Source organism: Acanthochromis polyacanthus, chromosome 13 (assembly GCF_021347895.1).
Source record: "Acanthochromis polyacanthus isolate Apoly-LR-REF ecotype Palm Island chromosome 13, KAUST_Apoly_ChrSc, whole genome shotgun sequence".
NCBI classification, from domain to species: Eukaryota; Metazoa; Chordata; class Actinopteri; family Pomacentridae; genus Acanthochromis; species Acanthochromis polyacanthus.
The window spans coordinates 4,932,581-4,954,114 of record NC_067125.1 but is presented as its reverse complement, the minus strand read 5'-3'; the positions used below and the strand labels follow the sequence as shown (position 1 = coordinate 4,954,114).

At 42.2% G+C, this 21,534-nt stretch overlaps 3 protein-coding genes across 4 annotated transcripts in view; 1 reads left to right on the top strand and 2 right to left on the bottom strand.

The window, feature by feature from the left end:
• The window catches only part of cep295 (centrosomal protein 295), a 31,753-nt gene extending 30,530 nt beyond the window's left edge, over positions 1 to 1,223 (top strand). Inside the window, exons 27-29 of one of the 2 annotated variants that reach the window (XM_051957554.1) lie at positions 600 to 696; positions 912 to 1,011; positions 1,110 to 1,223. In XM_051957554.1, coding sequence (XP_051813514.1) covers positions 600 to 696; positions 912 to 1,011; positions 1,110 to 1,151 — 239 coding nt within the window. In that variant the 3' untranslated portion in view covers positions 1,152 to 1,223. The remainder of the gene's footprint in view (positions 1 to 599; positions 697 to 911; positions 1,012 to 1,109) is intronic. The other variant, XM_051957555.1, reaches the window with a different exon arrangement.
• A 65-nt stretch (positions 1,224 to 1,288) lies between these two features.
• On the bottom strand, positions 1,289 to 8,880 carry LOC110969236 (delta(3,5)-Delta(2,4)-dienoyl-CoA isomerase, mitochondrial-like). Its single transcript, XM_051957580.1, has 11 exons — positions 8,735 to 8,880; positions 8,560 to 8,643; positions 7,301 to 7,469; positions 6,736 to 6,824; positions 5,494 to 5,618; positions 5,356 to 5,404; positions 4,126 to 4,190; positions 3,093 to 3,163; positions 2,758 to 2,829; positions 1,953 to 2,103; positions 1,289 to 1,767 (listed from the first exon to the last, which is right to left on the bottom strand). The coding sequence occupies exons 2-11, from the start codon at positions 8,594 to 8,596 to the stop codon at positions 1,663 to 1,665; spliced, it is 933 nt and encodes a 310-aa protein (XP_051813540.1). The 5' UTR covers positions 8,597 to 8,643; positions 8,735 to 8,880; the 3' UTR covers positions 1,289 to 1,662.
• Positions 8,881 to 10,388: 1,508 nt separating this feature from the next.
• LOC110969228 (protein FAM222B-like) lies at positions 10,389 to 20,149 on the bottom strand. The gene is made up of 3 exons (XM_022219276.2): positions 20,014 to 20,149; positions 17,064 to 17,199; positions 10,389 to 15,590 (listed from the first exon to the last, which is right to left on the bottom strand). The coding sequence occupies exons 2-3, from the start codon at positions 17,146 to 17,148 to the stop codon at positions 13,597 to 13,599; spliced, it is 2,079 nt and encodes a 692-aa protein (XP_022074968.2). The 5' UTR covers positions 17,149 to 17,199; positions 20,014 to 20,149; the 3' UTR covers positions 10,389 to 13,596.
• Between the last annotated feature and the right edge of the window lie 1,385 nt (positions 20,150 to 21,534).

Below are 21,534 nucleotides of genomic sequence, written 5' to 3'. Positions count from 1 at the left end.
TATGTTAAATACACATTGCAATTATTAAAATAATACATCAAAAATATTATTTATGAAATATGAAATCAGGATCAACCAGCAGTGACGATGAATCACTTTTAAAAATCAAAAATGACCTCAAATAATGTCAAATTAATACATTTTCTGGTAAAACAAAACTCTCATCTACTGCCAAATCTTCTTGCATGTGTTGGGCAGTTTAATGTGAGCATCCTATAATATGTTCTGCATGCAAAAAAAAAATATATATATAGTAAGTTAACAATCAACTATAATGGCCAAATACATGTAGTGGAGTAAAAAAAAGCCCAACATTTCCCTTTGAATTGTAGTAAGAAGTATGGAAATTAAATATGTCACATAATGAACAAGTACCTAAAATTTGGACTTAAATGTAATATTCAATTAATGTACTACATTACTTGTTATCTGTCGTCCTCATAGTTCAACCTGGTGTCAAAGCTCCATGTGAAACCTGAGCTCATCAAGCAGAAAACGCCCCAGCTTCCTCCTGCAGGTTTTTATTTACTTTATTCTAATCATTTTAGGGACCAGAAGTTCTACATCAGAGTCCAAAACATTTTTCTGTTCCTCCTCAGTGAGCCGTTCTGCACACAAGAAGGTGGACGAGGTGAAAATCTGCACTCCAGAGCAAAGAAAACGCAACATCACCGAGATGCACCAGAGAACTCAGAGGTACTGCTGGAATATTCATGGATTTAACGTCTACACTGGTCTGAATGATTAAATATAGCTTCTGTATTCACGTTTTTGATCAAATCCCTTCATTCATTTATGTTTCACGTCATGTTTAATTGAAAGAGAACTTTCCAACGTTCATCCTTCGGTATTTCTGACGTGGAATGAATCGGTGACTACAGACAGATGAGTGTGATCTTGTGTTTTTTCAGACTCTACAAGCAGCTGGAGGAGGTGAAGCAGCAGAAAGCCGTCAGGAGCCGACAGGAAGACGGAGCAAAAAACAGACTGAAGGCCAAGGAGTTCCACAAGGTAGATTATTAGGATTTCAAAGACGACGTGTGGATGTTACAGAGCAGCAGGAACCAAACATCTGATTAAAAGAACATTTTTCTATCGTCTCTCCACAGAAAACCTTACAGAAGCTTCGTGCCAAGCAGAGCCGACAGTGAACGTGTCCTAGTTTTACCTTTTTACTTTTAATTTAGACGTTTTATCAATAAAGCTTTTAAGTTATTTAAATCGACATTTTGCACCGAACCGTCCTTTTGGCTCAACAGGCTGCGAGAAAAAGATGAAAACTGTCGCCTTTAACTTTCAGATGAGTTTCTTTAATAGGAAAACAGATTTACAAAAGAGGCTGTTCATGTTTTATGGCGATGAGCTGAGAAACTAACAGTCACATCTTGTTTTTAGATTGTGTTAGCTGGTATGTTGCCATCATTCACTTCTACTATTACAGCTCATATGAGGTTAATGTTGGATTGCACACATGAAAACGCTGTTTAAAAGGTTTTCCACCCACTAATGATCATCTCCACTTCACATCACAGATTACTAGAAAGCTTCAGTTTTTGGTGTTATGAGCTCAGTCTAGACAGAAAATCTCACTTTGTTCCCCATTAAAGGCCACGGCGTGGGATTAAAACGGCAGCTTTTGTGTTGAATCTGAACTTGGCCTCTTTACAGTTTGGAGAAAACCACCTCTTTGGGGCTCTTCTTCTCCATGGCGGCCATAGCTGATTTCATCACGTCTTGGGACTGGAGCATGCTCATGTTCCACACGGCCTGCAAGAGATCAACACGGTGCTGATGGAGTCGCTTTTAAAAGAGGTTTACAGCACTTTGGTCGTCACATTTCTCTGCCATGTATACACAGAACTGTGGATGAGGCTGAAGTCTGACATAAATCAGGAGGTTAAACAATCTGTGTGTGATGAGACAAATCTGGTGAAAGACAAACGAATCCTCACCATGCGCTCCAGTCCGTCAGCCACGCTGTGGTCTCTGGAGTAGATCAGGTTTATTTTGGTGCCCTGAACGGCTAACGGGCTGCGAGCAGCGATCTCTCCAGCCAGCTCCATGGCTCCTGCCATCATGGTCTCCTTATCTGCAAACACCCGGCTGGAGAGGAAAGGAAGGAATTCAGACTGACAGACTAGAAAAATAAAGTGAAGCCAGTAGATATTCAACAGATTTACTCAGAAAATCGATCCTGCAAAACCAAAATGACAATAAAACACTGATCCGCTGAGAGAAACAGCTCTGAGGACGATGAACCTGAAGCTGTGTGGATTTAAAAAGTCTGCTTGATGTAGGTCAGAATAAAAGCTGAAGAAATTATAGACAGGAAAAGAATCACCAGGAAGATAACTTTATACAGTTAAGAGCTTTATTATGGCTCACAAAGGACTTTAATACTGATGTAAATCTGCTCAAAGCAACGCTAAGTTGAAACAAACTCAAGAAATTAATCAAATACAGGCTTAAGTTGGCGGATTAACTGGACTAAACTGGCTCAAGTTGTTCATACTGACTGAAAACTTCTCATTTTGAAACAGCTTTAAGCCAAATCTGTAGCTTCCATTATTTTACTGCAAGTTGAATCTGTTGAAGCACAGAGCATCTAAAATGATCTCGTTTATGTCCACCCCTCCCACCACCAAGCAGCATCTCCTTGTCTTACATAGTCCGAGCTGCATCGTTAAATTCGACCTTTTGAAAGCTCAGTTCAATACAAACATCAGCACAGAGTCCCATTCTGATCATGTAGATTACCTGACCAGTCCGCTGCTCTTAGCTTCATCAGCGTACATCTTCCTGGCAGTCAAAGCCAGCTCGTTCACTAGGCTGTAAAAATGAAGAAAATACAATAAGAACATGGATTTAATGTCATCTCTATCTGACTGTATGTTCCTGTGTCGTCTGAATCAGGTCTCATCATTACATCACATCACTGTCTGTCATCTTATCTTCCTAATAAGGAACGTATACAAACACGTGATGAGTTTTAGTTGTTAAATGATGAATTCTGTCACTTTAATCATCTTACATAATCTGAAATTCAGCAAAAATGAAAGATGTAAATTAAAACATTAAAATTGCTGGTTTACCTGCGGCTGCCGATGACTTTTGGAAGTCTCTGGAGAGTTCCAACATCTGCTGCAAGTCCAATATCAACCTCCTGTAGAGCAAAACAGACGCTGAAAATAAGGAAACACTGTCAATACGCATCACATGAGACAGTTTCCCAACATCAAATACATGATTCTTATGTTTCATGTGTATCCTTTAAGTCTGTTAATGCAGTAAAATGTCTTCTTGTTCTTCTCAAGTCTTATCAACAAAATCTGTTTTAGTACAATTAATGCATAAAAGTTCAGCAGGTGCAGAAAGTTCAGCCAAAGCCTAAATCTTCCCAAAAAAGAAGCCATAAAAGCTGAAAACACTGAAAAGAAACTAAAAATTAACACAACAAAAAAGAAGAAAATCCCAAACTTCTGCTGTAGTACGTGTGGTTATTGTTGCTCTGCTCGTTTGTTTCATTGTGATTAAACACCATGATGGATGGATGGATGGATGGATGGGTGGATGGATGGATGACAATGGATGATGGATGGATGGATGATAATGGATGGATGGATGGATGGATGGATGGATGGATGGATGATAATGGATGGATGGATGGATGACAATGGATGATGGATGGATGGATGATGATGGATGGATGGATGGATGGATGGATGGATGGATGGATGGATGGATGGATGACAATGGATGATGGATGGATGGATGATAATGGATGGATGGATGGATGATAGATGGATGAATTGATGGATGATAAAGGATGGATGGATGGTAATAGATGGATGCATGGATGATGGCAACAGACGGATGGATGGATGAATGATGATGGATGGATGGATGGATGGATGGATAATGGATGGATGGATGATAATGAATGGATGATAAAGGATGGATGGATAATGGATGGATAATGGATGGATGGTAAAGGATGGATGGATGATAGATGGATGATGGATGGGGAATAAGTCAGTTGGTTAGTACATTTATATACATTTTCTTCAAGCATGGTTTCTGTTTCTGGTCACCACATTTCTAGATGATCAAACTAAACATACAAACCTTAACCTGGAACCAGGCGTCCTGAGTGCACAGACGAATGTCGCAGGCTGTGATCAGATCAACACCTGCCACACAACACCACAACACAACACAACTTTAAACCTCACAACCAAAACAGAACAGCTTAGTCAAAGAGCAGGAACCAGAGGTCTGTATCACAAAGAGAGATGGACTCGGTCTGAACGTCAGCAGCAACGTGGAGCAGACCATCAGTAGGTTCAGTTAGACGGCAAAGAAAACTGAATCATTTCAAAGAACACAGGAAAACATCTTAAAGTCGGTTTTGGACAGAAAAGGTGGAAAGTCCAGAAGAACAAACACTACATTCAACTGATGTTGAATTTGTTAAACATGCTGTCATGGCAGATAGGATCAATCTCACCATCAACGCTCACATGTAAACACTGACAGGCTTGTTGGACCTAAACATCACTAAACAGAACCTGTCTACATTGTGAAGTAGCTAAAGGGTCCCAAAAGGCAGCACATGATGCCACGTTCTACAGAGATTCAAGAACAGATGAGGAACAAAGTCATGAACATTCATCAGTCTGGAGGGTTACAACTCCAGAGACTGTAGAGAACCACACTGAGGAACTTTATCCACAAATGGAGAAACATGGAGCAGTAATGAACCTCCAGGAGTGGACCAACGACCAACATTTCTCCAAGAGCATCCACATCTAATCCAGGAGTCGCAAAAGAACCCAGACGAACATCTAAAGATCTGCGGACCTCACTGGCCTCAGCTAAGGTCCATCTACATGATTCTACAATAAGGAAGACTCTGAGAGGAAACGGATCCATGGGAGAGTTAAAGGATCAAAAAGAACATAAAGGTACAAAAACATCTGGATGAGCTCCAAGAGTCAAAAGTGGAACTTTCTGGAAGACATGGATCTGCTACATACAGTGGAAAACTAATACTGCATTCCACAAGAAGAACGTGATACCAATGAGGGGCAATTAGTTTTTCACAGGGGTTTTTAATAAATCTTCAATAAATCATCATCTAAAAACTGCATTTTGACAAGTCAGAATTTTGAACTTTATCCCGTTTGTTCTTCTACATTTCTGCACACATTTGGGCTTTTTTCTGACTCATGATGTAAATATAACTCAACTGAATATACTAGTCAATAAAATTGAGTTGAATTAAAAATGTCGGCGATGAAAAAGGGTCTATTTGTGACTCTCAGGTTAATACTTAGTGAGATGAAGCCGTCTTACCTGCTCCAACACAGGCTCCATGGACAGCCACCAAGACAGGCTTTGGACACTGCAAGAAGAACACAATCATTCCACAGACTGACAATCGTCTCTGACTGGATTTATCGTAATTTCCTCAGTGCTGTGAACGTTTCTGACCTTCTCTATGACGGAGAACGTGTCCTGGTACTCGAGGAGTATATTTCTGATGTTCCAGGAAACTCTGCCTATGTCGTCGCCACCTGGCTGGAGGACGTTGCTGGCAACGCTTGTCAGGTCGATACCTGGACGGCAACACGGCAGAGAAGATAAATACAGCGGCAGGGCTCCAAACTGCGACTAAATGGTCGCATTTTGCGACCAAAATTTGAGCGAGTGCGAGTAAATTTTTCATCTACTCGCGCATGTCGATTCTTTTTTTTTATTACTATTGAATATTTTTTGTTGCTTCCAAACTTCTGCTCCACACTTCAGCCTGATAGACAGGAATGCGCAAATGAGCTGATTTAACCGACATTAACTCCAAAAGAAGAAGAAAGAAGAAGAAAGAACACGAAAGAAGAAGGTGTGTGTGAGAGCAGGGGACGAATGACGGTGAAACTCCTGATGTTTCACAAAGCCTTCATTTACGTTCAGCCTTATTTTGAACACAAATTCACCTTCCTGTCCTTCCCTCCTTTCTTGTCTCCATTCCAGATGCTTATAAGTTTAGACACATCCTTTACTAGACAGCAACAGCGTGAAACCGTTTTCTTTCAGCTTTACGTGAATTTTCGTACTTTTCAGCAGTATCTTTGTCATGTCAAGAAACCTCTTCTTAGAGAAACACTTCCTGTGCCGCTGAATTGGTTACAAACTAAAACCCCGTAGCATTAAAAATACGTCTTCAAAATAAAAGCCTGAAGGGAACGGTTATTTTAACAGTAGCAAAACGAAGTCTTGCCAGAATTGATGAACTGATCAACAGACGCTTATAAAAGTAATTTACACGTGATTCGGTATAAATACATAACGTGCACATGCATAACACATGCCTGTAATCAGCACAAGGTCTTTTTTATTACAGATTTCATCCGTCGGAAATTTTACATCATCTTAGCAGCCTTGACAGAGTACTGCGCTCTCTGAGTGCTTTTCTTGTGTCAAGTGCTGCACTATAAAATGTGAATTGAAAACATAGCTTCTGGATTTATTTTGCAAGTATTTATCAGTAATACAGTGAAAATGAGAGGAAATGTGAATATTTACGTTGCAATTCGATTTTGGTGTGCGCCCCTAAATGTTCTGTTTGCGCTCCTAAAATTTTAAGTTAGGGGTCACTGTGCTCCTCGGAAAAAAGTGAGTCTGGAACCCTGCAGCGGCAGTAAGAGGACAGCTTCAGGACAGAAGCAGGAAACCCACCAGCTGTGAAGATCTTTCCTGCTCCAGAAACCACCACCACTCTGCAGTCTGGATCCTCAGAGATCTCAGTGAAACACTCCACCATCTCCCTGCACAGAAACACACAACCTTTTAATGCTTTTTGAGATTTCAGGACAAAAGGAAGCTTCAATGCTTAATATCTTTAATAAATCAGTAATCGGTCAGTCAGTTATTTAGTAAAAACAGCTGTCAGCACTGAGTACAAAAGTGGAAACAACTACTCTAATTATCGCAATTTTTTCAATTTACTGACACAATATTGACTCTGACCCAAATTGAAACTGGGTAAAAATTATACATGAAACTTCACCAGTTGATCACTTACAATGATTTTTTGCATAAGTTCTCTGCAAATGCATGTTTAAACTATGCAAATCAGCCATTACATATATAAAAATGTCAACATTTGCATTAATGTCCACAACAATATTCTAATTCTATCTAACTTTGAGGGAGATCAGTGCTGACGACTCAAACAGCAGCTGCAGATGAAGAACTCGTCATTCAACATTATATGTGACGTGTTCATTTAAACAGTTCCTGCCTCCAGAACGCCTTGTTCATGGCGTTGAGTTTCTCGGGACGGTGAAGCTCCACATGTGTGATGGACTCAGCGGGGCGGCTGATGGCCAGAGAGGTGTACGGAGACGTGGGACCACCAGAGGACGACATGGCTCTGACTGCAGCCTGAGCAGGCAGCCACAAGCCCCTGTCTGAGGGGACACAAACAACAACATGAGCTCATCACAACAACAACAACAACAAGGACACTGGAGGCTAACTCGCTTCAGCTGATCCATCATGTTGACTGTTCAGGTCAGACATCCATCCATTCATCATCTATACACCACTTAATCCTCATTAGGGTCACTGGGGGCTGGAGTCTATCCCAGATGGTTTAGGGTGAAGGTAGGGAACACCTGGACAGGTAACGGTCTGTCGCAGGGCTACATACACAGACAAACAATCACACTCTCATTCACACCTACAGACAGTGTAGAGTTACCAAATAAACTCAGCATGTTTTTGGACTGTGGGAGGAAGCCGGTGTGCCTGGAGAAAACCCAATTTAATCCCTAAATTGAGTAGAAATTTAAAGTATTATTGGTCAAATACAAACATTATTATACACAGTCCGGATGTAAAGTAGAATAAAATTCATGTCTGAGCTCTGCAGAAAGCCTAAAAACACAGCCTTACATAAAATAAGATAAAAGAAGCATTTTAAGACTTTTAATCACTAAATCCAGCAGAAATTCAGAGTATTAATGGCTTAACACAAACAATATCAGCTGCAGCCTCATTTTAAAACATATTAAAATACACATTTGAGCCCAGGAGAAAAGCTCAACAACACAACTATGCCTAAAACTGGAGAAAACATGACCTTCATTTCATGGACTTTAATTCAATAAAACCAGTAGACACTTTGCGTATTATTAGCTAAACATAAACATTTGCAGCCCCAACATGAAATACATAAACAACAGCATATTTATATATTTAAGAGCTGCAGAAAACACTTCAGGACACAAACTCTGATATAACACTGAAGCTGCACTGGTGACCTTTCACCCACAATAAACAAACATTTCATAAAATAAAGTAAACGAAAGTCATGGAGGGCATGGCTTTTGTATTTTATTTTAGTAAACGTTTGTTTACAAGCTAGTCAGAGTTTGCACAAAGTAAACAAACATCCAACTATCAGGAACCTTTAAACACATTATCACACATTTTCACACTAAATAACACGACAACAAACTCATGCTAAACAAAAACAAACAAAACACTGACACTTACATGTGTTGAGAGCTGACCTGACACACACTGACAGCATCGCCCTTTGAACTCGGCACAGTCCAGATAATTTACTGATCAATAAAACTGCAGCGAACAGAGAGAATCGATCAGTTGAGAATGCTAATTAGCGTTAGCCTGCTAGCTGAAGCTAACGACTTAACGACAGTTGTCTTACCAAAAGTGTTCGCTGATTAATTGCTTTGGTCTCCAGCAGACGATTAAGAGGCGGAAAAACAAAGCGACAGCTTTTTCCGACTGTTAATCTACAACAATAAACATCATTAACTCTTCCCTGCTCACTCAGTTCATCCTCCAACCTCCTACGGCGGCCGAAGAGGCTCAAAAGCGAAAGCAGTTAATGACGTTTTTTTTAAAACCAGAGACTGTATTATTTTGTGGTCATTTTTGATTTTTTAAAGTGATTTATAGTCGCTGCTGGTTGATCCATATTTAATATTTTATAAATAATATTATTCTGTATTATTTTAAGAATTTCAATATGTATTTAACATTATAAAATCAGGATATTATTCCGAGAGGAAAATAAGGATTAGCTGCAGCCTGATATAAACGACATTAATACTCTGAATAGAGTTTAGTGATTCTACTTCTAATAGAGTATAGTTATTGGTATTTGCACATTTTCCACCTGCTTTGTCCAGCTCTAATTGATTATTGACTGACATAATTTGCGGTTATAGACAAATCCTTTCACCTGTTCTTGGATGTGTTGGGCAGTTTAATGTAAACGTCGTATGCAAAAAAAAAAAAAATATTTGTAAGTTATCAACTATAATGGTCAAATACATGTAGTGGAGTAAAAAGCACAAAATTTCCCTTTGAATTGTAGTAAGAAGCATTTAGTATGAAAAGAAAAAATGTCACATAATTACTCAGGTACCTCAAATTTGTACTTAAATACAATACTTCAGTTAATGTACCACATTACTTTTGAACTGTCATCCTCATAGTTGTTTGTAGTAAATATTTTATTGATCATGAAGTGGCATATTTGTAAAAAAAAATTTGAACTGACTTTGATGTACATTTGAGTATCATAGAGCTTCTAGAAATCTCCCAACTCTGGACAGGCCCAAAGCATATTGCCTGAGGGAGCCTTCATCACCATTAGGCACATTTAAACCACCTGCCTAACACTGTGTTGGTCCCATATTTGTTGTCAAAGATGCTCTGGACCAGGCGACCTGTCAGGGTCCGATGGAGTCTAGAACCAGGCTGTGGATCCTTTGGGTTCTCTGGGTCGTGCAGTGTGGACTCTGGGAATCAAACTTGCTCCACTGCATCCTGTAGATCAGAATGGGGTCTAGGAAGTTTAGAGGTCAAATCAGCATGTTGAGTGATTGTCATGTTCCCCAAGATGTTCCTGATCGATGTTTTTGCGATGTGGTGGGGTACATTTTCCTGTGGGGTAGAACACTGATGTTTGTGATTTCTATTTGCACAAAGGAAGGTTTTTGTTCTGGGTTTATTTCGGTGTCCAAGTCTCATTAACATTAATGCCAAAATCCAAGGTTTTCCAGCAGAACACCACATAGAACCAATACGATCAATGCTATTCACTCCACCTGTCAGTGGTTTTACTGCAGTGGCTGATCAGTGTACTTTATCAGCAGGTTTAACTGGTGTCTAGAGACGGTTTGATGAGCTGCTGTGGAGCCAGCTGCTCCCTACCAAGTTACACCAGAAATGTCTGAGCTCAGTTCCACCCCCACTGCGTTCGTCCAGAGGTGGTTCTGACCCAACCGAACTGTAACATACACCTGTATCTGCATTAATATCCACACAACAAAGACAGGCACTGGAAAAGCTTTGTGTTTGCAAACTTTATTTTGGTTAGGGGGAATGTTTGTGCAAGACATTTTATTCCTGAAGGTTAGGCAAAACTGGAATATCACATTTTGACAAAGTAGAAGAAGTAAGCCCCCCTCCACCACCGTTCACAACACGACCGTCTCTGGTGATCAGAGACGTCACAGTAATCAGAGAATAAAGAAATCTAGAGAGAGCTGTTGCATACCTGTGCCCCGCTAAGTATTGCCATCTGAGTCAGCATGACGAGCTACAATGTGCTTAACTAGATCAGATTTTACACTGTGTTCCACGGGATGCCGGCACTAAAAACACAAAGCTTTTGTTTAGAACCACATCAGGATCTTGGTTGGAGGAGAAAACTGGGGTGTAACGTGCAGACAGGAACCTCTCAATCTAGATTTGTTTTATGCTCGGTTCACATCTTTACACTTTACTTCACAAGAGTTTCTTCAACCTTCCAAATGAGGGCAGCAGCTCTCCTTTACGTCATCAGTTGTTGTTGCTTATTACAAGTTTCCAAAACAAGCTTTCCGAGGCTTCTAGCTGGGTGGTCGGAGAGGGACGCTTGGTCACTTTGGTCAGTGAGTCAGCAGCAAACAGTTCACACATCCCAACAGTGTCTAAGAGTCGTGGCACACTTCAGGACTTCAGTCCATGACACAGTATCAGTAGTTACACTAAGTAGCTTGGTCCCCCATCAGAGATTAACTTCGTGCACCTTTGTCAGCGTGCACACCTGTGTGCAAGTACCCAAGCTTAACAAACACACACACACACACACACACACACACAAGCATCCACTCACACATTTCTCCATACTAAGCCCAGTGGAGGCACTTCATATGAAACTGTAGAACCTGACTGTGTCGGGCTGTAACGAGGCAGTTCAGCGTGAACAGGACAGCTCTGATCATTTAGTGTTTGCACTCAGGACATCTAATGCTCAGAAGGTCTTCAGACTGAATCACTTTGAATACTGGTCAGTTATCACATAATCTCCAAACACGGCTGCTACAACAAACAGCCACGTTTACCAGCATCTGACTGGTGGCCAGCTTCACCCTGCGCCCATCAAATAAATATTGAACCGATACAGCCCATACATCATTACTAGTCATACACGCATACACACAAATCATACTAGTGTGTGTTAAGATTAAATTCAATAGCAGCTTCAAGGGGCAGGCACATCAAAAATGAGAGCCAGGAAAAACACAAACTGCCATCAAGTATGAAGACCGAACTCCAGAAAAGCTACGGTTTGCATCTCAGCCGTCTTTCTTCGTCTCGTCTTGTGATTCTTCCTCCCTTTTGACCAGCACCGCGTTCCGACAACGCCTCAGAGGGGAAAAAGCTCGCTGCTGTGAAAGACTTTCCGGTTAAAGCACGGATGCAAACCTCCTATTTGCCTTTGAGCACAGACTCTCAGGTTACACCGTCTGCGTCGCCTATGGCACCTAATGTGAAAACACCTATGGCTTCAGGATGCAGTGGTCCAAAAAAAATAAATTAAGAAACTAGATCAGGTTATTTATTAAGTAGAACAACGAAAACACAGTTTAAATACCTTAATAGAACTGCTACAGCCCTGTTCTAAATACCTATTACTTCTGCTAAATACTATATCTTACTCTGAAAATCATCTTAAATCCATTTGAGACAGTAGGATGGTGATTTACCAACAGGCATGGTGTAGCATTGTTACCTTAATAATTCCATTTAAGGCAATCTCATCCAGTCTGCTGCCTGTACATCTTCACACTGCCCAATGATCTGACAGTAGGTTTCAAACAAACAACAGCTCAGGGAAAAGAAAAAAAGAACACTCACAATGAAGCCATACTTTAGTCGGGATCCTGGCAAAGAAAGTGGTAGAATAGAACTACTGTGGCATTTAAGGCTTTTTCCAGAAGGCTTTAGGATAGAAGAGCAACGTGTGCCCAGACAACATCAACCAGGACAGGAGGAGGAGGAGGAGGAGGAGGAGGAGGACACGGGTCTGGAGCTTCATCTTCACATCGAGCAAAACACACTGACCTGCTTCTTTATAGGTAGCGGAAACACGACACGGGGGGGCGACACGCCGGTGATTAGTAGATGAACATCCCAACACAAGCCACACAGAACAGCGTCCACACCACATCAGCTGCATTACAGTAGTAAAGTGGTGATAAAACGCGTCCAAGGAGGAAACGCAGCATCTTCCCTGCTTGCATTATTTGAAGTACTTGCATGCTTGCAAGTGATCAATTTGCTTTCACATACCGACACACACGCACACACACCATTTTAGTAATAATAATAATAATAATAATAATGGGGTGCTATTCTGTTTTCACATTAGCTATAGACAAATAAGGGCTTCTGCCAAGCATGACATTTCAAAGTGAGTTTCTACAAAGTATTCAAGTAGGACGATCTACAGTAATACAACATAAAAAGAAAAAACATCATAAAATAACTACTCAAAAAGCACAAGAGGGCACTTAAAAACTATGTGAATCTCAGAAATGGAGAGTGTTTCTGTTTTTGCTAGTGCTGGCTTCGTCTCATTTCTAACCCCAAACCCAATGCTCCACAGTGATCGCTGTTTCTGACCAACTCCACACCTACCGGACCCCCCGACGGTCCAGAACCCATGTTTGTATTCCTGATGGAACAAGCGCACGTCTCAAACTACGGGAAAGAGCTCCTGGGGCTAAAACGTTATCAACAGTCGTATTAATTGCATATACATGTAACCTTCTTATTCAAATGGATCACAAAGCTGTGAAAAGGATAAATAATTGCAAACAAAAACATTACACAAGGACATCCGAAATCTTGCCTTTGGGCAGTTGTAAGGCCACAAATGCTGATAGAAGTTGTTCCATGTCAACCCATGAAAAGCACTGTGACGATCGTAAGGCAAGCACGCTCTCAGCTGCAAACCAACATTTCAGAACACCACATATACACGAACAAGGAGCAGCACATCCATGCCAGTGACGAAAAGAGCGGACAACAATCTCAAAAACCCTTCATCTGCAACAAAGGTACGACATGGCTTAAGACCTGAGGAATACTTTGAAACATCACAACCTGGTGGGCCTCCAAACTGAGCTCTGAAGCAATAACATCTAATTGATCACTTGCAAGATCTTAAAGAACTAAACACGCGTGTTGACAGTAGCAGAACACGCCACGTGGGGATGAGAGCGAACTTTAATGGTAGCATGGGTGATAAGTGTGGACGCCTCCGCTGTTGCTGGGCTCCTGAACTTGGCCCATGGCTGACCTGTGCATCTTCTCCATCACATCCATGTTCTGCTCCTGGAAGCTGGGCATCTGGAAGTCCCCTCCTAAGAAGTCCACGTTGGGCATCAGCTTAGTCTGCCCAGCTGGAGCCTCTTTCCCTGGCCGGTACTTGGCCCCCGGGATGCGGTCTGTGGAGGCAGCAGCCTGCCCTCCCTGGAAAACCACCGACAGGTCCTGAGGGCCAGATCCATTGTTCCCTGCTGTGGTTGGGATGCTGCTCCATGGCGCCTGCATGTAGCGGCCATTAATGTAAGGCATAGATCCTACTGGGCAGTTAACAGGGGACGAAGGCCGTGGTTTTTCTGCAGGATGTTTCAGAGGAAAGCCCTGTGCCGTGTTTGGCAGCTTGTGGGGATAACTGAGGTTTCGTGAGGGGAAAGAGCACTCAGCTGGAGGCTCCATCCTTGGGTTCTTGCAGGGATGAGCCCCCTCAGGAGGCTGCTGCATGTGGGCCAGTTGATGCTGCGCCCAGGACCGCTGCTGCTGCTGTAGTTGCTGCAGATGTTGCTGCTGCTGTTTCTGCTGATGCAAATGGTGCTGAAGCTGCTGCTGCTGCTGCAGTTGGACCTTCTCAGGGTCTGTGTGAAAGGCAGGGATGCTGTTAGTAGCAGTGACACTGGGCTGTGAATGGAGAGCAGCAGTGGGAGTCTGAGCTGTAGCTTTGTCTGGGGGTCCCACCATGAGGCAGCTGGGCACGTTGCCCAGAGCCGGGTGGTGAGAGGACACCCTGGAGCTGGCGCTGATCAGCAGGTTGCGGCTGATGGGGCTGGGGTTAGCGATCTGGCCCTCACAGACTGAGGTGGAGCCCATGCCGGCCCGAGCCTGGCACAGCTGGTTGATTTGGTGCACGATGCTGCTCAGGTCACCCGGCCGGTTCTGATGCAGGCTGGCTGCCATGGACAGTGGGATGGTGGAGGTAGATACAGTTACATTTGGTGGGGCGTCTGCGTCAGGGAGCTTCCGGGGCCCGTACGGTCCAGGAGGGGGCTGCTGGAGGCTGTTGGGCATGTTAGGAGGTCCTGCAGCTCCGGGCTGGGGGAGGTTCTGGGAGCTGACCAGCCCCTGGGTGTGCTGCAGGCTCGGAAGCTGAGCTCCGTCAGGCAGGTGGCGCAGATCCTGAGTCACTCCTTGTTGTGTGAGTAAAGCTTGTGGAGGAGCCGTCTGATGCTTTAGTGTCTGCAGATGAGAAAGATGCTGCTGTGGTACGACTGATGGGCAGGACTGACCCTGCTGCTGCTGCTGCTGCTGCTGCTGCTGCTGCTGCTGCTGTTGCAGAGCCTGGCTGTGTGGCAGACTCTGCTGCCTCTGGACTCCTTGTGGATGAGCCAATCTCTGCTGCTGCGAGGTCTGAACCTGTGTCAGGCTCTGCTGCCGCTGCAGAGCTTGTGGGTGAGCCATGTTTCTTTGTTGTAGAGCCTGTGGATGAGGCTGCTGTAAAGCCATTGGGTGAGTTATACTCTGCTGCTTTAGCGCCTGTGGGTGAACCATTCCCTGCTTCTGGGCTGCAGGCTGAGGTGGACCCTGCAGGTGAGGAGCAGGCTGAGGAAGGTTTAAAGTGCTTTGAGTGGCGTACGGCCCGCTGTGAGAGTTCATGACTGCCTTGTGCAGCTGTCGAGCGCGGCTACCGTCTGACTGTTTGATGACGCCTTTGGCAGGCGCACGGAGGACGGCCAGCAGGCCTCCACTGGCGCTGACCTGAGACGGGTAAGGACTGTGGCGCTGGCTGGACGACGAGGTGTCAAGCCCGTTGACTGTGCGGCGAATGTGCTTCCTCTGAGGTACTTTGACACTGTTGGGGAAGATCTGGATGGTCAAAGGATTGTTGGCAACTTTCTTAGCATAGGCATCCAACTCTGCTGGGGTTGGACAGCTGGCAGATCTCATCTTCTGTGTAGTTTCCCCTGCAAGATAGAGAGCGTCAGACAACCAGCACTGACTGGGATTTCACATTAACTCACAGCTACTTCACTGAGATGTGCTGTAACGCTACACTGTGTGACTGTGTGTCCTTCAGCAGGAGCTCCATCTGCTTCAGACTCCTCACAAATCCTGCAGTCATTGCAGCAAACATGGCAACAAAACCTCACATCCCCTCCTTCAATGTTCAGCAACAAATGCACGGTGTGATTAATAATGAGCATTAGCGAAGCAAGAAGCTGGCATTTGATTTGGACTTTTTTTGTTTGTTTTTGAACATTTCAACATAAAAAGAAAACGAGTAAGTGGCTCAAAAAGGAGCAGGAAGAAGTCAAAGCTGGTCTAATCCCACCAAAATTCTGCTTCTTCAAAATACTACCATTTAGAAACAATAATAATAATAATAATAGTGTGCATGATTTAGAATAAATATACACCAATATGTCCGTTTACATTCACACAAAAGGACCTAACAACAGCAAAACACAACGAAAGAAAAGACCCAACTAACAATATGCATAAATAAATAAAACAAATTATTAGGGCTGGCCCGAATACTGGTTTCTGGCCTCTGAATATTTGGGTCCCATTAAAGACGAATATCCGAATATTCGTTCTGCCCTGTAAAGTCCGACGGGGGGCGGGGCTTGTGGCGGAGACGGCCCGAATATTCGGATCTGTTCGTCTGGTCTCCCGGGTCCAAATTTTGCCCTCGTTTTGTCTTCAGTTAAACTGAAGAATTCCCAAAGAGTGGAGGTCTTCAGCATCTTGTCTTGTGTTTATGCAACGAAGTGAAGCGTGACGTCAGAGTCGGCAGCAACCCGGACATTCAGGTGGAGGTAAGAAACACGAATGGAGGAGCTGAGATGAGCCGAACATGACGGGATGAGCCGAAGGCGAAGGGAAGAGACAAGCTCCGAATATTCCTATTTTTGTCTTGGGGGAGGAGGGCGTGATCACATCGACATATGTGTATATGTTTATGTGGTCACAGGACGAGATGAGCCGATGTGGGCCGAAGGCGGAGGGAAGACAGTAACGCTGCATATTCTTTCCACCCGGTCACGTCGGACAAACGAATATTCGGATATTCGGGTCCAGCCCTCGTAAATTTTGGGGTAAAACATTATTTTTAGCTTTGAACATGATTTGTGCGGTATGGAATTTGACTCTATCTGTAAATTTTAATAGTTATGTCTTTTTTCCTGTAGTTTACTCTTTACAAAGAAGCATCATCACGTTTCTCCACAGCAGGGTTTCTATGGTCTAATAATGACCTCATGTTGCACAGTAACACTTTGGAGGCACGTAAATCTTCGCACATGACGGTTAATGATCCTGGAAACCTCAAAGTGTGCATTAAACTGCGTGATCAACACACAGGCTGATGCCTAATGCTCATTAATATATTAACTCAAAGGAAATAGAACCGCAGCATGTTGGAGGAGAGCACTCACATTTCTGAAGTCCAGTGTTCATCTGCGTACGGGAAAGAAGTCGTCTGATGGTTGGGTCACCTGATGCCGGCAGACAGGCCAGCATGTCACTGTTCCACTAATGCAGCATGGGACGCCTTCTCCAGTCCTCACCATACTGGAGACAAACAGAGCAGGTGCAAGTCAGCCGCTGACAGACACTTACAGTGGTGTGAAATGACTTCTGCTGTCGCCGATTTTCACATCCAGTTCACTTTGACCTTTTGCAAATGGCAGCTTGTAATAAAGTGACATCATGGTTGTGTAAAAGCTGGCTGTGTACACACTGCAGCCGAGATGGAAAAAGCTTGTTTTTTTTTGTCCTTGAACAAAGCGGCACATACTCGCAGCATGATGGCGAGCTGGAAGCCAACCAGCCATCTTCTCCAAACTCAAGAGACTGAGCCAACAGCAGAGCACAAAAAGCTCAATTTCTTCAACTGAGCATGTTTATAAGGTCAGAAAACTTACGCCCAAATCAAAACGGAAAAACTGGGCTAGAATCCCGATGCATTTAATACAGAAAAGCCAAAAGGTTTGTCCAATTCCTGCTTATTAATATGAGCAAAACCTTCAAATTTACGGATGGATTTCATCAGTGGCAGTGAACAAGCGATGAATCGACGTCTGAAAATCAGCGACGAATCTGCAAAATAGTGTGAGCAAGCCATAAGAAAATGTATTTATTGGTCAGACTTGGAATTAGAAAACAGAGTCACCGTTAGCCAGCTGACACCATTTTCACATGTAAAACAAATGTTTCGCGTCATTTCTCCTCAATCATACAATCACCAAAATGTGTTGAAATAGTGACAAGTTCCTGTTGCAATCCTTATTTCACTCAAAGCTCAGACATTCAGTCAACTGTAACACAAGTCATCACAACCTAAGAGGCTGTAACTGGGGACGGTTTCGTGTTTTTGCTTTAAACAGTTGTGATTCGGTTGGAGATGTTACTAACCCACTGTCCTGGATCCCTTTAGCAGGGAATTTAGGAATCAAGCATGAATAATCGACATTAAATACGACTTCTTTGTGATTTTCATGATAAAATTCAGTCTTTCTGTGACTCCGTTTATAGTCCCATAGAAACCACCAGCTTAACGTTAGCCAACAGGAAAATCCCTCCAGTCTGCTCCATGCAGTGAGTTATGGCTGAACAGTTATTAGTCTTCAAAGTGAAATTTGAAATAAAGCAGTTAGCAAATCTCAAAGGCTCCATCTGACCCAGGGCTTAAACTGTCATGGCAATAATTTGACAAATTCACGACGTCTTCTCGTGTGACAATTCAGCTTTTGATGCCGTGTCATGTGGAAATGCTGCAACAAATGCTTTAAAAGTAGTAAATATGAACTGAAGCTTGGCTTTATAAAAGCATATTAAATCACATTTAGAGATTTTACCCAAATGGTTCAGTCTGACAGTGAGGCAAACAGATTGTAAACAGAAGAAACAGTCAACAAAATAGCCGCAGATCAATGGACAACGGCCATAATCATTTGTTTTAGCCCTACTGTAGATTTCCATCTCCTTAAGGCTGATGCTTTAAGAAAACATCTGACTGCAATTTTTCTAAAAGACGCTGTGATTTGATTTGCGGCATAATTTTAGAAAAGGGCAATATTTATTGTTAAAACATGTGATGGAGAATTTCCTCATGAGACGATATCAAAAGTGTGACTTTCACACAATAACTGTTGGAGCTCACAGATGTCGGTGCTTCTCTTCATCGCTGCACTGATCGTCTTAAAGCTGCTGCTGCTCCTGGACATTGTGCAATATTTTACATAGGTTTTATTTATCGTTTACCTTAGTTTTATGTTCATCTCAGTTTCATGTCAAATTCCATGCTTACCTTAGCTTTATGTCTATGTTAGCTAATGGTGTTGAAAAGGTCGTTGATGACTAGAAAACCCTTGTGCAGTTATGTTAGTACATGGATAAAAGTCTGAAATTGTCCGAGTTACCCCAAACTTTTGACAGTAGTATACATACATATCTATATTTTTAAATCTCAAACTATGAACCCAGACCTGTGAAACTGTTCTTATCACGTCACACGGTTAGAATGACAGCAAAAGCTGAGTCTGATAAGGCCACCATGAATTTGTAAAAATCACTGATATAAGAGTTTACCTCATCCCTGGCTCAGATACACTGTGTAATATCTATCCTCAGACTTTCCTATTTACACACTGAATCATTTCATTTCCTCTGCTGAAGGGACGCTGCAGGGATGTTTCAGTGATTCAGTAATTGCAGATTCATCATTCATTCGCAGACAGTCTGTGATTCATCACTTGTTCACTTCCACTGTTCAAACAGTTGAGTCTGACTTTACAGAGGTTCAATCTTCACGGCTGGATTTCCTGCAGGTTCCTAGATCAGTGTTTATGTGAACATAAATTCAGCAGGACGCAGGAGTGACAGTTTGAAGGAGAAAGGAAGCAGAGATCCTCGTTAAATCACACTCAATAATGTGGCCTTTCAAACACAGGCCACGCTAACTTTGTGGAGCTCTGACATCGCTCCCAGATCTCTGAACACACATATTTAAAAAAAGCGTCTTACAGCGGGGAAGGTGAACTTTCAGACAGACAGCCTGTAGCTAGGTAACGTTAGCCATCTGTCTAGCAATCCAGCCTTAATCTGCTGTAGTCCCAAACAGCTAGCTAACGTCAGGATCGAATTAATAAACGGAGCCGGACTGTTCCAGAAACCGAGCCGCCCCGCAGAGCCACCCGGCTTCTTTAACGGGCACCAAAACAGATGAAATGACGCCGTTTCAGAGAGGTTATCTCGAGTGAAGCACCACAATAAATAAGGAGCTTCTTTGTGCTGATGGTGAGCAGGCCAGCTGGTTAGCAAACTTTAGCTTCTCACTGACGGAACCCGCCGAAGCGAGGTCAAATGGAGCCGGATGATACTTACTCCTCACGAATCTAGGAGTACGGAAGCTTCATTTTGTGGAGATACAACGTTGGTTTCGATTAAAAAATGAAGAGACCATCCCCGGTGTGTTGCTCCTCCGTGCTGCTGTCTGGTTACGGCAGCAACATCTGTCGGGCATGCGCAAAGAGAGGACCCCTTGTAGGTATCGACGGTGAACGCCTGTCCAGAAATTCCAATAAATGGGATGTTATGGGTTTTTGAAACAGATTTTTCACTATGTGACTTGTTAATTTTACAACTTTTTTAAAGGTATTTTAGTGTCAGTTTTTCCCAGAACTCAGATGTGTTTTTCCTCCAAAAATGTCATGTGCCTATCTGCTGTACTGGTGAAGTTCTGAGACTCAGAAATGATGGAAAAAGTGCATTAAAAATGATAAATCTGGACCCACCTCTATGTACTTCAAGAACCTGGAAGTCTCCAATTCTGAATGTTCTAAGTGAGACTAACCTTAAAGATTGGAAGCGTCTTATGACCAACGTACTAAAACAATGTTTTTGCCTGTAGTGCCTCGTCTTAGTTTACAAACAAGCTGCATTTCTTAAATGACTTTTCTACACCCGATAGACGCTGGATATCGGAAGCAGAGGCAAAATAATCATATCTTAGGTTTCTCCACCACATGATAAACTTCAGTACTTTATAGAGACAACTGCAACTGGTGTCCTGCCTTCAGCAAGATATTAAAAAAGATGTTAAATTACAGTTAAGATCACAGGGAAAATTATATATTTACACCTTGACTGTTAAAAGACAAATTGTACAATACCTGTGTAAAAATCTGCATTTTTACATGTTTGTTATTGTTTGTATTTAAATCTATGTATATTAAGGATTAAAAAATAGCAAATAATTAACCCTCCTGTTGTCCTCATTTACGGGCACCAAAAAATACTGTTTTCTTGTCCAAAAAAAATCCAAAAATTCAGCTAAAAAATTCCCAAACTTTCAGAAAATTAGCAAAACCTCTAGGAAGAAAATTCCAATTCCAATAACTCCTTAAAACTTTCCCTTAAAAGTTTTATTTTAAAAAAAATCCCCCAAATTTGGCAAGAAAATTTTTGTAAATATTTTCAAAAAATGTTTAAAAATTGTCTAAAAAATACTAAAAATATCTAAAATGATTCCATATATATAAGTGAAACTTGTAATATTTTCTTTAAGAACATTCACCAAAAAAAATCAACCAAAATCCAGTGAAATTCACTGGATTTTGGTTGATTTTTTGTGAATGTTCTTAAGAAACTTTCTTTTTTTCCATCAAAAAATGTTCAAAAACTTCCCAAAAATGTGGACATCAGAAGTTTCACTGTGAAAATGTATTTTTTTTCACATTTTTAAACTGAAAAAACTGATCAATTTTGACCTGCAGGACGACACGAGGGTTAAAGCTGAAAGTCTGCACTTAAAGCACATCTTGATCGTTTTATGTTAAATCGACACCAGAAAAAATAAAATAAAATCCACTGTTGTCATGTATGGAATCAAAACACTGAAAACTG

What these genes read in the sequence shown, in the direction of transcription:
- LOC110969228 (XM_022219276.2), bottom strand. Translation starts at nt 17,148, where the DNA reads ATGCTGGCCTGTCTGCCGGCATCAGGTGACCCAACCATCAGACGACTT. An exon ending in GAACACTGGACTTCAGAAAT is followed by an intron (nt 15,591 to 17,063) that starts GTGAGTGCTCTC and finishes TCTATCTTGCAG; the next exon opens with GGGAAACTACACAGAAGATG.
- LOC110969236 (XM_051957580.1), bottom strand. Translation starts at nt 8,596, where the DNA reads ATGCTGTCAGTGTGTGTCAGGTCAGCTCTCAACACAT. An exon ending in CGTTCTCCGTCATAGAGAAG is followed by an intron (nt 5,405 to 5,493) that starts GTCAGAAACGTT and finishes TTCTTCTTGCAG; the next exon opens with TGTCCAAAGCCTGTCTTGGT. An exon ending in CTGACGGACTGGAGCGCATG is followed by an intron (nt 1,768 to 1,952) that starts GTGAGGATTCGT and finishes GATCTCTTGCAG; the next exon opens with GCCGTGTGGAACATGAGCAT.